Source organism: Mustela nivalis (assembly GCF_964662115.1).
Source record: "Mustela nivalis genome assembly, chromosome: 14".
Lineage (NCBI taxonomy): Eukaryota > Metazoa > Chordata > Mammalia > Carnivora > Mustelidae > Mustela > Mustela nivalis.
Window position 1 is genome coordinate 82,186,867 of NC_139033.1, and position 15,018 is coordinate 82,201,884.

Here is a 15,018-nt window from a genome sequence, read left to right on the forward strand (position 1 = left end):
ACAAAAGATCTCAAAATGCCAACTGAGAGAGAAGAAAACCCTCAATCCTGTATTTTAAGCAAAATGATAAGCAAATGATATTTACAGAAATAGGCAACTGGCCGTGAAATATGAAAATATCCTTAACCTTGATCATAAGATAAATGCAAATGGGAAGTACTCTAAAGTGCCGTTTCTCACCCATCAGACTCTCAGAGTGACAACATGCACCATCGCCCAGGCTGTGGGGAAAGGGGCCATCGTATCCAGTGATGGTGGGAATGGAAAACAGTCCAAGTAGGACGATGACCTGGGTAGTATCTAGTGCTATTGTGTGTGAGATTACCCTTTGACCACAATCCAGCTTTCAGGAATTGATCTCAAAGACTGTCTGGCGAAATGCAAAGGTGTTTGCAGAAGGCTCCTTGTTGAGATACTGCTTGGTTTTTGTTTTGTTTTGTTTTCTAAAGATTTTTTTAAGTAAACTCTACACCTGATGTGGGGCTCAAACTTACAAACCCAAAGTCAAGAGTCACATGCTCTACCAGCTGAGCCAGGAGCCCCAAGATACTGTTTGTAATAGCAAAGTGTGGGAATCCACCGCATCACTGCAGCTGAGTAAGAACACAGCTCCTCTGACACTGCTCAGAGCCCTGTGCTGAAAGGGGAGCAGAGAAGTCCCCGGGGTACACCCGTGTTCATCTAAGAAACGGAGGAGGTCCTCACTGTATATTTCACTTAGTTAAGAGGGAATAAAGAAGAGTCCATTACAACAACCTAATTTTTAAGATTTTATTGGGGCGCCTGGGTGGCTCAGTGGGTTAAAGCCTCTGCCTTCAGCTCAGGTCATGATCTCAGGATTCTGGGATCGAGCCCCGCATCAGGCTCTCTGCTCAAGCCGGAAGCCTGCTTCCTCTCTCTCTCTCTGCCTACTTGTGATCTCTGTCTGTCAAATAAATAAACAAAAATCTTTAAAAAAGAAAAAAGATTTTATTTGAGAGAGAGTGAGAGAGCATGAGAAGGGAGAAGGTCTGAAGAAGCAGCAGACTCCCCGCTGAGCTGGAAGCCCATTGCGGACTGGACTCGGGGATCATGACCTGAGCAGAAGGCAGTGGCTTAACCAACTGAGCCACCCAGGCGTCCCCTAATATTTCTTCTAAGGGAGTGCAGGCAACAGGGTAGAGAGAGCTGGGATAAAAGCTAGATGTCCCTAAAAAGTCTTATTTCACAGATTTAATTTTGTAGTTATAGAGTATAAAAAATAAGAAATTTAAATAAAAACTTGGAAGAAAAAAAGTAACACAATGCCTGGGGCACCTGGGTGACTTGGTTGAGCACGTGACTTGGTTTCAGATCAGATCATGATCTCAGGGTCCCCAGCGCACAGTTCACTTGAGATTCTTTCCTTCTCCTTCTGTCCCTCCCTGTTCCTCCCCAGCTCATGCTCTTTCTCACTCTAAAATAAGTGAAAATAATCTTAAAAAAAAAAAACAACACCCAAAGTTAATCCAATGCCTAAACATTGAAAGAAAAAAAAAAAATCACACTCGTGAAAATGGCTATTATTTTTTTAATTTTTTTGAAAAACGAAATGGGGGAGCCTGGGTGACTCAGGTTAAGCAAGTGACTTGGTTTCAGCTGGGGTCAGTCATAGTCATGATGATTTAGTAAATAAAATCTTTTTAATAAGGATTTAATAAATAAAATCTTTTTAAAATAAATAAATAAAAACAGATGTTGTTGAGAATGTGGGCAAATGAGAGCCTTTTTGCACTGCCCTGGAGATGTAAAATGTGGAATGCAGTAGAGCCCTTCCTCCTCAAAGCATTAAACACAGAAGTCCCAATGATCCAGCAGTTCCAAGTCTGTGTATTTACCCAAAAGAACAAACATTGATACACCAATGTTCACAGAAGCATTACTCACCACAGCCAAAAGGTGGAAACAACCCAAATGCCCATCTATGCATGAAACCATAAAGTGGTTAGCAACAAAATGTTATAATGAATGTATGAATAAAATGTTTACACCAACTAAAGGTATTTACCGTATGTATTACAATTTCTGGACTGGAATGGATTTTTATAGGACATAGCACACAATTTCTAAATTTGATGAAATTTTATACACAGGATTACATAAACAAATTTAACCCCAAAAGGACTTAAATACCTACACATCAATAAGAAAACGATTGTTTGGAGACCACGGCCAAAACCTGTGTGTTGCGGGGTGTGTGTGGGGGGGGGGCGTGTCGCTGGGTGTGTGCACGCGCGCCCGCAACAAGGAGATACACGGAACAATTTCACTACCAAAACCCGTAAAGAATAAAAGTAGTATTTGTATAAAAAAAAAAAAAACACACAAAACTCAAGGTTCATCATTTCCACTAAGCAGAACAGTCTACCTTTAGGTAGACTTTTTATTTATAAAAAGACGATTCCCAACGAAGACCGCCGCGGGGAGCGCGCGACGCCAGCAGGACCAGCACGTTCCGCAAGGGGACCACAGGAGACCAATGCCCAGGCCGGTGCCCTGAAGAACCTGCCGCAAGAAAACCAACGGGTGCTGCGGGGACCTCAATAACCCCCCACGCAGCCGGGGGAACCACCGACCCCCACCGACCAAGACCTGACCCGCCTGCTCCCCCGCCCCCCACCCCCACCCCAGGCTCACTAGCAGGGAAAAACCAAGTTTAGCAAAAAGATACTGACCAACTTCCGAGGTGGCTCTGGTGCGGCAGCAGGCGCTGTAGGAAGAGGGATCCCGGGAGTTCCTTGGTGCGAACCCCCAGTCCCTACCCCAAGTCTCGGGTGCCGGAAGAGGGCGCGCCGGGCTCCTGCGCAAGTCTAGGGCTCTGCCAGCTGGAGCCCGGGGCAGCCTCTCCAACCCCAAGAACCGCCTGGAAGGCCTTGCACCCGCTGAGACCAAGATGCTAGGACCGCTGGGCCAAGGAACACATGACCCACCCCCGAGAGTCTCCCCTCGGCCTCCACCCAGGCTCCCAGAAACCACACCGAGACAGAGGTGCAGGCGGCCGCGGCCGGCGTGATGCGCGCTAGGTCGGCAGCAGGCCGCCCGCGCGCAGCTCGAGCAGCGGGGACAGCGTGTAGCGCAGGCGGCGGAAGGTGGTGTCCGAGATAAGGTACCGGAGTCCTCGGCGGAGGGCCGAAGGGTTCACTAGCATCAGGTAGAGCAGCGGCAGCGCCAGGAAGCAGAGCAGGAGCAACAGCAGCGTCTGCAGCGCGCCCAGCGCCCACAGCCTGCGGACCGAAGGACGGATGGACAGACAGGGGAAGGGGGCGGGGGAGAGTAAGTCGTGGGTGGACCCGAGCCCAGCGCGCCCGCCGCCTGCCCGCTGACTCACCTGATGCCAGCCCTGCCGGTGCCCGTGGAAAGCCGCATCTCCTGCGGACAGAGGGAGCGGCTTCTAGCTCGGCCCCGGCGCAGGGGCGCCACGAGTTCCGGGTCCTTCATGGAGGGGACGGGAGTCGTAAGGGACCAGAAACCTCATCCCCCAGAGTGCGGGTCTGGGTAGTCGCGGGCCCGTCAGGGGGCAGGACCTCGAGGGGAGGCGGAGCCCCGTGGGTGCGGGTGACCCCCGTGAAGAGCGGGTCCGGGTTCGCGCTCACACAGTCAGCCTCGGCCACCTCCTCCATGAGCGAGCCCGCGCAGTCCTGCCCCCGACGAAGATGGGAGTCGCACCTGCAGGGAAGGGCATCGAGGTGGGCGATCTAAGTCAGCCCCACTGCCGCCCCACCGTACCAACACAGTCCTGGCCCCCCTTACAGATCCGGGCCGTCCCGCGAGGCGTCCAGCGAAGCAGTTGCCTCCGCCACCTTTGCCTGCAGCTCCTGGAGGGAGTGGGAGTGAGGCCTCAGGACTGGGGGAGGAGACACCCGGGGGAGGGGGCACTGGGGGTCGCCGCAGCTCCGGGGTTGGAGGGGTGTCGGGACGTGAGCGGCTCTCAGTACCTGCAGGACTCCGCTCTGCTCCTGAAAGCTGGCCCAGGCCTCCTCCGTCCGCTGCGCGCCCTGGGATGAGGGGAGCCCTGATGAGACTCGGGGTAGCGCCAGGCCCTCCATCCTCCCGCACCTGCCCACCCACCCACCCACCCACCCACCCACACCCGAAGCCGACTTTCGCCTTCAGGCCCCGGCCCCGCCCTCACCTGCCGCAGGTTCTCCGCCTGCCTGGCGTGCTTGGCCTCCACCAGCTCCAGTTGTTTCTTCAGACGGATCCAAGGAATGTCAGGAGTCCAGGACGCCTGGGACTCCCCCGCAAGCCTCCTCTCTACCCAACCCCGCCCCTCAGGGAGCCTCCACGCCCCCAGGTCATTATGGCCCCGCCCGCGCCTCCGCTCGGATCTTGGGGGCCCCACCCAAACAACCTGCAACGCCATCAGTTGAGTCCCCAGTCGCTGATCTGCGCGCTGCTGACTCAGTTGTTCCCCTCCGTAGTAGAAGAGCTAGAGATGGGTTTTATGAAGGTGGGGTTTGCGGGGCTTCGAGGAGAGGGGAATGTCCTGAGAGGAGGGGACAAGGCAAAAAGGGGGGCGAGGACGACAGTGGGACTTCCTAGGGGAAGCTAGAGACCGAGGCCGTCTCCTTAATGTACCTGACTCGACAGCTCTTCCCACTGCTCCTGAAGCTGCCGGTTACGTTGCTCCTGCGGAGGGGGTCGAGGAGGCTGCCTGGGCTTCTCGGAGACCGCAGCCTCGAGGCCGGCCTTACCCACCCAGGGCCCCGCCTCCGCCCTCCCCGTCGGTCCCGCCCCATCCAGGGCCCGGTCCCCACCAAGTCCTGGTGGCGCCGCTCCGCGGCTTCCAGCAGCCCGCGAGCTCTCTCCGCGTGCTCCCGCGCCGCCTCGCGCTCCTCCCCGCACAGGGTCCGCGCCAACTGGCTTTGCTTCCGCTGCAGGCTGCAGAGGGGAAACTGAGGTGGTGCCACCGCGGAAGGCGGCAGGTGCTCAGGATCCCGCGGCCCCCCGGGAAAGACCAGCTGCGAATGGGCTCGAGGAAGCCCAAGTTGGGGGTCCGCCCCCTCCCCTTCGTGGGTCCCCTGAATAGATGGGGGCGGGGGGTTCGGGCCCCGGAGAAGAGGAATAACCGACGGGCCGGCCGGCGGCTCTGCCTAGGCCCGGGTACCGCCGTCGGTGGAATCGACCTTCGCGCGACTGCTTTTCCCCATCGAGCCGCCCTTCCTGCGCACCTGCGCTCGCGCTCGCGCAGGTCCTGCAGGCGCGCGGTGAGGCTCTCGCTCTCGGCCTCGAGCCCGCGCACCAGCTCCTCCAGCTCCTGCTTCCGCAGTCGCCCGTCGCGGTTGTCCTTCTGCAGCTGCAGCAGCAGCTCCTGCGTCTCTGCCATCGCTACAGGGACTGTGTCCCGCCGTTGCTGCCCGCCTGGGAGACCCGGCCCGCGGCTGGCGTCACAATGAGCGGCAGGGGGCGGCCACGGCAGACGGGAGTGGGGCAGGATAGCACTTAGTCCCTCCAGGGGTCACCATGAGAAAGACCAAATATCAAACATCAAAGGTCAAAGGGTCTGCTGGGCATTGCCCAGAGGGGAGAACTGGAACGCCCAGGAAGAGTCTGAAGAGAAACCACATTTTCCATCAAGCAGAACAGCCAACAGAAAGACGGTTGGGTGACATCAAATATAAGCAACCAAGTGAGGGAACAGGAACCTTTGTGCCCTGCACCATCTGTGGGTCATTTGGGGGAGCTGCTGGGGATGAACAGTGACTGGGCATGGTGGTCCTCCATGACCCACAATTTCACCGCAGGAGTACACTCCCCAGAGGAACTTTCTTCCGTGTTTGCAAAGCATTAGGAGCAGTGTAAGTGTGGCACTAACGTGTAATTAAACACAGAAATGTGATATATGAGACAATTGATAAAGGAATCCAATAAAGCACTTCAAATGAGCTAGGATCTTTTAAATCAACATGAAGAGACCTGAAAATAATGTTGATGGTAAAAAAACAAAACAAAACAAAAAAACCCACAACAACAACAACAACAACAAAAACAGCAAGTAGAATGAGATGTGCCCATGATAGTATTTACCTAAACTAAGTATGCAGGGGTGAGTCCTAGGGGGTAAGGAAGATGTAGAGAAGGGGGTAGGGGGTTGCAGGGGGATCTGCGCAGGGACCTGGGCTGAGGATGAAGGCAATTCCTGCTACGCCCCAGTGGGAAGTCACCAGGAGGCAACACCTTTGCAGATATCAGGGGGAGCTGGGTTGCTTCTCATTAATTCTGAGAAATGTGAGCAAGACTGAAGTCATTTCGAGTTACTTACACAGTAAATTAAAAATGGCCATGGCTTCCCTGCAGGCCTGCCACCAGGAAGCAGAGCCTGCCTCCCTGGGCCGTTAATCTTGGAGAGGCCATGGATTCTGTCACCAGGGTGGGCCCTGAATGGGGAGAGATGGGGGCAATGGAGAGATCCTGGGACAAATCACAGGGCCACACGGGGGTGAGGCATCATTTGGGAGAGTGGTGGGTGCCTTTCGTTGGCTGTCTGGTTCGGAAGCCTCTTCCGGACTGGGGCTTTCGAGAACCGACCGAGCAGTGGTGGCGGTGGCGTTGGAGTAGCCTCAGGCCCTGCTGCCATCTTGCCCTGTACCCTGGCACGTGCCCAGCCTCCCCTACACCCCTTGCAGCAGCCAGCCAGCCAGCACCAGCCCCAGCAGGAAGCCTCCCTGGGAGCGGGTGGGAAGCCTGGGTTAGAGCCCATGAGGGGCTGGTGGGGGGCACAGGCATAAAACCCTCCAACTCTGGAATGAGAGAGCCTTCATTCAGAGCCCTGGCTTCCTCCCTCCCGGTCTGCGACCTGCAACAAGGCTCCTAAGCCCCCGGGTCTCTCAGTTTGTTCACCTATTAAGTGGGGCTTGTTGGGAGACTCTCCCTCAAAGGACTGAAGGGAGCAAATGAGTTCACACACGAAGCCTCCCAGTCCTGCGAGCCATCAGCTGGCTGTCGGCACTAGGCCTTCAGTCTCCACTTTGACATCTGCGGTCCCAGATGGTGGAGGAGCAGCTGAGCCACTGAGCCACCCAGGCGCCCCTACATACTGAAACATTTTGAATGTACTGGGTTGGATAAAACATTAAAACTTGACTTGATTGTTCTTTCTACATTTTCCTGTGGCTCCTAGAGAAATATTCTATCGGAGGGCACTGCCTAAGGTCAGTCCTGCTGGACAGCACTCTGTCTCCAGAGTTCCCGCATGGCCACTTCTCCCTTCAGGCTTAGCCCGCCCCCTGTCCCCTCATTGCCCTATAGGGTCCCAGGGATGGCCACCACTTCCACTGGCTAGGCTTTGTGATCCCGGTTTATGGATGGGGTAGCCAAGGCTCAGTGATGACCATCGCCAGGCAGTAGTAGCATTGGCAGCCCCTGTCTCCACCTATGTTCAGGAGGGAAGCCAGCGGCCAGCGGCCAGCCAGGATGGGCAGGTGACAAGGGCCCACTCTCTGGGTTCCCTTTCTGCCCCGCCCCTGTATCAGGACAGGAAAGTCTCTGTGGGGAACATCCAGGACTATGCCTCTTAGGAAACCTAAGCCACTTCCCCTCCACAACCTGAAGGTCAGGAAAAAGGCGCAGGGAACCCTCCTGGCCTCAGTGCCCAAGCCCCACAGGCCGCTGGGGTCCAACTCCTGAGAACTTCTCTCCTGCACCCAGACCCCTGCAGGAAGCACCTGCCTTTCTTCCCCCTTGGTCCATTTGGCCCATTTCTGTCCTTTCTTAAAATGCAGGTTCAAAATCTTCCGGACCGTGAGCCTTCCTCCTCCACCAGACTGGGTCAGGAGCCACCTCCTCCTTGCAAAGTCCAGTTCCGGGGCGGAGGCATCAGTGCGACACTGGGCAAGCTCCACCCATCCCACGGATGGTGGCATAGAACGGGAAGGGGGGGCCGGTGTGTGCACTGCACACCATCCTGCGCCGCCCTTGATTTTTCTTAACATTTTGGTACTTTAGAATTTATCATTGATTATAATCTAGTATGTGTAGGCCCCATTTTCTCCAACATTTATGAGTTTATGCCCATCTCCAAATATGAAACAGCTGGGAGAATTTTAACATGAACCCCCATGAAGCCAGCACCCGCATTCCACTGTTGGCTCCTCTTGCTTCCTCCTCCTCCCCACCTTCCGGGGGAAGCTGCAGTGTTGTTGGCTTTCAGCTTCCTGGGCCGCTCTGCCCTCCTCTCTAGGGCTGAACAGTCATTGCATCCAGACGTGCTAGGAGCTCAGTAAATGTCAACTAAGAAAGAAAAATAAGAAAATCTACATCTGTTGTGCAAAACCCCTTGTTTTATATTTACAACTTTTATTTCTTGCCCAATAATCGAAAAAGGATGTAGGTAACTATGATCTATCAAATAATGAAGAGTTTCCATGGAAACAACTATTAAAAAAAGTTAGGTGGTGTTAAGCAGCCACCACCACAGAAAGCATTCCCTTGGAGAGTACAAAGCCAGAAAGTGCTTTATGGCATACGATGTCTCCCAGGGCACAGGTCCTGCCCACCGGCCCATGTGAACCCCACTTTAGTCCCTTGAGAAAATCATCTAGTTCGATGTCTCACTGTTTTTCCTATGCTGTTCCCAACACATGGAACAGCCTTCCTCTACTGCGCCCTTTCCTGTGAAGACTTTGCTGACCACAGGGGTTTCTGTGGCCCTCTTTGACCTATTCCTCCCCTGGCTCTTATTCGTGAGGGCCCATTTTTTTGTTTTTGTTTTTGTTTGTTTTTTAAGAGCCCGTTTTAATGGTTAGCCATTCAGTTAGCTGCGACAGCAGACACTCTAAAAAAACACAGAAATGAGCTTTCTTATTTGCTCCTTTTTTCATATCTGGGTTTTGAGAGTTTTTTCCATGGTCAAACTTTGTTGCCTTTTTTTTTTTTTTGACATTTGTTGTTTTTCTAATGAAACAATAAGTATTTGGCAGAAGAAAAGCATTACGGCATGTAAAACAGGTGAAAGCCAATTACAGCCTGGGGACAAGGATGTGCTCTGTCGGCTGAGGCCCAGCGCAGCTGGTGACAGAGACTCCCAGCTGGTTTTCTGACAGGGCAGTCAAGTCTCAGATGGGTGCCATTCGAAGACGGATACCTGGCCACCACTTCCGACCCGTGCCAACCTGCCCTCCATGCAGCTCACTTGCCAGGGAAGGCCTCCAGAACTCTCTTCTCATTCTGGGATGAGGGGAGTGGCCCGATCCCAAGGGCTCACTCAAGGAAAGCAGGTCTTGGCCCCCTGATTAAAGCCCCTTCCCTGCACTGGGCTCTGGTCCTTTCTGGTCCCTCTCCTTACAGCTGTGCCTCTTCCATTCCCTCTCCCCCTCAGAGATCTCATGCAGGGTCCTAGGGTTGAGCCCTTTCCCTGTGGTGATGCTCAATGACCACCTTGAGTGGTGACCCCCTGCCCACATAGTGGTTCACCCCCAAGGCTGCCCACATAGCCTCTCCAATTAGTCCTGCCCCCTCTCCTCCAGCTGTGGCCCTAGAAATCTCAATGCTTTTCCTGCTTTCTTGACCTCTCCCACCCTGAAGTCTATCCCCAAATACTGGGGGCTCTTCTATGGCTAATTACTGCCCTATCTGTACCTCCATTTCTACTGTGAATGGAGAGACCACCTATCTCTTCAGTGCTGTTATGTAGAATAAAGAAGCTGATGTTTGCACAGCACTTAGAACATGTCTGGTACCCGGTTAAGTGACACAGAAGCACTTGTTAAATAAGCTTAAATTTAAAAAAATCAAAATTTCAAATTCTGACCTCTAACCATGTTCAATGCCATTGTTCCAGACTGGATAATTCCCAGACTTTCTAAGAAGTCAGCCTGCTCTCACTGCATCGCTGCACAGAAACCAGAGGATAATTCCCCCCTCAACCCAACACAGACAGACACACACTCAACCCTCTGGCAGCTTCCCACAAGTCCACAGCCTAGACTGTCCTCCAGGCAACTGGCCTTGAGCCCGGGAATCTGTCTCCTACTGCTCTTTAGACTCACCTGCCTGCCAGAGGGCCTTTGCACCTGCTCTTCCCCCTGCCCAGTCCCTCTCTCACATTCTTCAGCCCAATTCCAGATTCCTTATTTTCTTTTTAAGATTTTTTTAAAATTTATTTATTTATTTATTTGAGAGAGAGAGAGAGAGAGAGCATGTGCTGGGGCTGGGGGAGGTAGGGGCAGAGGGACAGAGAATCCTCAGACTCCCTGCTAAGGCTGGATCCCAGGACCCCGAGACCAGGATCTAAGCTGAAATCAAGAGTTAGCCACTCAACCAACTAAACCATCCAGGTGCCCCCTCCCCTCAATTCCAGCTTCTTAAGAATGCATTTCCTGGGGCACCTGGGTGGCTCAGTAAGTGGGGCATCTGCCTTTGGCTCAGGTTTTATTTATTTATTTGAGGGAGAATGAGTGAGAGAGAGCATGAGCGAGGAGAAGGTACGAGGGAGAAGCAGACTCCCCAAGGAGCCGGGAGCCCGATGTGGGACTCGATCCCGGAAGTCCAGGATCATGACCTGAGCCGAAGGCAATTGCTCAACCAACTGAGCCACTCAGGCGCCCTATTACCTACTATCTTTACCATGTCCCCCACCGGAACAGGAGCTCAGCTAGGACAGGGCTTGGTGCATACAGAGCTGCTGATTGGACACAGGGACAGCCTGTCTCCACTGCAGAGTCTTATCCAAGGACAGAAGCCACAATCCAGCCGTGACCCAGAAGGGCTGGAATCCAAACAGCTGGCAGGTGTCACCCAAGACCACATTCTTCCTCTGACCCCACGGCCTTAAACTTGGAGAGCCTGTAGTGTGAACACAGACAGATGGAGGGCTGCCTGGGACTCCTGTGCACCCAAGGCCTCACGTGGCACACCCCTGTGCACCCCGTTATGTGTGGAGTTGTGCCCCCAGAATCCCTAGGTTGAAGTCCTCAGACTCAGTACCTGAGAATGTGGTTGTATCTGGAGGCGGAGCCTTGAACGAGGTGGTTAGGCTAGTACAAGGCTGTTAGGGTGGCCCTAAGCCAATCCGACTGGGATCCTTCTAAGAGGAAATCTGGACACAGACAGAGAGCGAGGACAGCCATTTATAAGCCAAGGAGAGAGGCCTCAGGAGAAACCACCTGTTGAGACGTGGATTCAGGCTTCGGCCTCCAGAACCCTGAGAACTTCCTGTTAAGCTCCAGAGGGTGTGGGGCTCTGTTATGGCCGCCTGAGTGCGCACGCACACCCCCTTCCATCTCCAGAGAAGGGCCCAGGCCCACCTGCAGACAGGATGCCAGGGATGGGGGGGTAGGCCTCGAGGGCAGGGCCCCTTTGGGGAGGCAATGGAAGAGGTGGGAAGTTCCCCATGGCTCCTTCAGCTGGGGGGCAAGCCCCGGCCCTCTGATTGGGCTATGGAGGCCCTTGGGGAACTGGCTGGAGTCTGTGCGCTGCTCTCCCCACACACAGCCCTGGCCACAGGGAAGCTGCTTCAGTTCCAGCAAGACACCGACTCCTCCCCTGGCCTTCGTGTATACTGCTCTGGCTGCCTGGGACAGAACACCTGGGCCCACCGCCGCCATTGCCTCCAGTCACAGCCCTGGGATGAGTCCCCACCAGATGGCCCTCTGTCCCAGAGCTCCAGAAACTTCCTGTGGACAGGGCCCTCCTCCCCTGTGAGCTCCGGGTTGTGTTTCACCACAGACACTCCAGGCGGTCCCACCATGTACCCCCAGGGTTAGCGGAAGAGCTAGTGCAGCTGAGTGCTGGGCACCAGGCTGGCTATGGGGCCTCAAGTCAGCATCAGTGTCTACCTGCCTGTCTCCTCCGCAGAACTCAAGGATCTGAGAGGTCAGGGGCCACATTCATGCACCGTCAACAATAGGGCTGTCCTGGGCTCCTCAGAGATGAACTGGACACATGCCCACCTGACACAGAGAAACCACTCTTGACACCCCTTTGGTGCTGCCTCTGACCTCACATCAGGGACACTTGCAGGTGGTGATCAGCTTTGTCACCTGTGGCCAGAGAGAAGGGCTGACCACAAAATAGGCTACCAGTGAAACTGTTTGGTGACACTTCCTAAACTCACTGGTCAGGGGCACTGGCAGAGACCAGCGCAGGTGGAAGGGGAACTGCGGGCCCTCTTCCCAGAAGGCCAAGCACCCAAGACAGAGGGTTCTTTATGGCTGGGTGGTGAAGGGTAAGACTTCCAGCATCTCAGGCCCTGAGGGTGGGCCAGCTTCCTGCACTCAAGCCAATGCCTGTCCCACTGCTGGTCTTTCCCAAGGACTCAAACCCTTTCTCTCCCCTATCTGGTTTCTATAGCATAGAGACCAGCATTCAGCTGGTTGGAAGCAAAGGCCATGTAGGACACATGGCCACCTGCTCTCCCAGGGAGCCTGTGTGTGCTCTCTCCACTGGTCGCCCTCCTCCAGCCAGCTGTTAGAGGACTGCTCTCTTCAGGGACAGCCTTCCTCAGTGTGAGGTTTCTGCAGGTCCTAGGTTGAGGGGGTGCCCCACTGCCTCCCAGCAGCCTTCTTCCTCCTCAAGGCCCAGGGCAGTAGGAGGGCCGACTGTGCCGAGGGGTGGGCAGAGCGAACCCGGTACCCAGGCCACTCAAGCATTGGTTTCACACATGTTCTCACTCAGACTCTGGATGTTCACGTCCCCTACAGGTGGCCTACAGAAGTGGGGTGGCACTTCAGAATTACCAACGGTTAACATTTTGTGGTGTACCTCAGACTTCAGTGACATGTCCTGGCTCTTACCACGTTTGAGGAAGGAGCCATTGCAAAGTTTCCTCTCCATTTGGTATACAACTTGGCAAATGCCCTTGTAGAAGGTATCATGGGAAACAGTTCTTAAAATATTTAGATACTTCCTCCTGCAACGAAGTGGAAACAGCCTCTAGTTCCCACCCTGACCTTCTCCTTTTCCCCTCCCTCCTTGTTTGGACACACAAAGCTGATTATGACTCTCACTCACAATTTTGGGCCTAATGACAAAAAAGAGTTTTCTCCTACTCTTCCCTGTTCCTTTTTTTGGCTCACTCTTGACTACACAGAATTCCTTCACTGCTGTCGACCTCAAGTGGCTCTGGGAAAGAGCCATGTTTTAAATTAAACCCTTTATGGGCACCTGGGTGGCTCAGTGGGTTAAGCCGCTGCCTTCGGCTCAGGTCATGATCTCAGGGTCCTGGGATCGAGTCCCGCATCGGGCTCTCTGCTCAGCAGGGAGCCTGTTTCCCTCTCTCTCTCTGCCTGCCTCTCCGTCTACTTGTGATTTCTCTCTGTCAAATAAATAAATAAAATCTTTAAAAAAAAAATTAAACCCTTTATGGAAGGAAACAGCAGTGCCCACAACTCAAAATCTGTCTTTCATTTCTAACCATGTAACTCCTACCTAATCTAGCCCTGACTTACAGTCAGCTGGGAATAAGGCTATTTCATCTCACCTTTCACCCTTCTCTAGAAGGCTCTTCAAGCTCCTGGTACTAAGGGGGCTTTTGCATAAGGCCTTTTCTGTCAGAAGCACCATAGCCAGCCCAGCACAGGCATAAGCAGTGTCTCATCTCCTCCATCCCACACATTTTAGGTGACCACTGGATTGATTCCAAAAGGCTTTTCAGGGTCTCATTCTTGAATATCAGAGCCTGCAAGGTCATCCCACATTCGAGGAAAGCCTTTAAAATTATTTTTTTTAATGGATAAAAACTAACCTAATGTGGGGATCTAAAAAGGAATTAGATACAAGGAACAGAAGAAAATGTCAAAAAATTAAACTTTCCTTAGAAATTAAGTCTATGAAAAGATAACAAAATGCAATAATCAAAGAAGGGAAATTAAAAATAATGCTGACACATCTTAAGAACCAGTAAATTCACATCTTGCAGTAAATCTGTAAGAAGAGATCTCCTGAATGAAACCAATCCATCAGGTACCCAGCCCCCTGAATGGACAAACCACAGGAAATAGAGACAATTCTAAAAGCCTCCAGAGAAGGTTACAAAGGGAACTAGACTTCTCATCACATTGGAAGGTAGAGGCCAATGAAGCAACACTTTGCAAATTCAGGAGGAAAATACCTAATCTACAATTCTATACCCAGCCAAACTATCAATTCTGTGTAGTTCAAAAGCATTTTCAACGTTCAAAGTTACAAAAAACCTACCTTCCATATTTCCTTTCTCAGGATGGTACCAGAGAAAACATACTTCCCTAACAAGCATGTAACCCAAGAAAACACACAGGATCCAGAAAGCTGGGCTTTCAAAGCAGGACAAACAGGCAAGAAAATTCCCACCCAATCTGTGCAGGAAAGCAGCAGTTGCCAGATGAATGTCCCTTGGGGGCAAAAATAACAGAACAGATAGCATCTGATTCTGTGGAAAACTATACTGGCAAGGATTTCACAGAGTTTAAGTGTGGAGGAAGACAGAGACACAAACCAGTCTGAGTAATGAAAACATAATTGACCTCCACAAGAACAGGAAATGGTACAGAAAGATACACTACACCACTCCGTTCAGCAGTGAACAAAGACACATGGTGGTCGTGGCAAGTACTGATCAGGAAACGACACACTTCATCAGGTCTCATAAATGAAGTTCAACGGAACATAACCATGCCCACCTACTTACATTGTTAGTGGGCACTTTTCTTTGAAGATTTTACTTATTCGATAGAGACAGAGAGAGATCACAAATACAGAGGCAGGCAGAGAGAGGAGGAAGGAGGCTCCCCGCTGAGCAGAGAGCCTGACGTGGAGGCTCGATTCCAGGACCCTGAGATCATGACCTGAGCCGAAGGCAGAGGCTTAATCCACTGAGCCACCCAGGTGCCCCGTTAGCACTGGGACAACAGGGTTGAGAAGTCACTGCAAAGACTCTATGTCCCACAGAGCCTAGAACAGTTATTACCTGGCTACTTTATGGAAGTCTCCCAAGCTCTAAATTAGGGTTGATTGGACGGGAGGAGGAGGGGTCTTGCTAGAACTGAAGCAGCTTCCCTATGGCCAGGGCTGTGTGTGGGGAGAGCT

General features: G+C 52.9%; 1 protein-coding gene across 7 annotated transcripts; it reads right to left on the reverse strand.

The window, feature by feature from the left end:
- Nucleotides 1-1,828: 1,828 nt before the first annotated feature.
- Nucleotides 1,829-5,898, reverse strand: TMEM191C (transmembrane protein 191C). Of its 7 annotated transcripts, none has more exons than XM_082699833.1 (12): nt 5,190-5,898; nt 4,776-4,899; nt 4,597-4,647; nt 4,370-4,447; nt 4,151-4,207; nt 3,954-4,013; nt 3,769-3,833; nt 3,612-3,684; nt 3,347-3,387; nt 2,997-3,242; nt 2,694-2,728; nt 2,470-2,523 (listed from the first exon to the last, which is right to left on the reverse strand). In XM_082699833.1, exons 1-10 carry the CDS (start codon nt 5,342-5,344, stop codon nt 3,038-3,040), a joined length of 909 nt encoding a protein of 302 aa, XP_082555959.1. In that variant the 5' UTR covers nt 5,345-5,898; the 3' UTR covers nt 2,470-2,523; nt 2,694-2,728; nt 2,997-3,037. The 7 variants fall into 7 exon arrangements, with proteins under 7 accessions (XP_082555960.1, XP_082555958.1, XP_082555955.1 ...); XM_082699831.1 differs by having other exon boundaries at nt 3,347-3,450; XM_082699830.1 differs by having other exon boundaries at nt 3,543-3,684.
- Nucleotides 5,899-15,018: the final 9,120 nt, after the last annotated feature.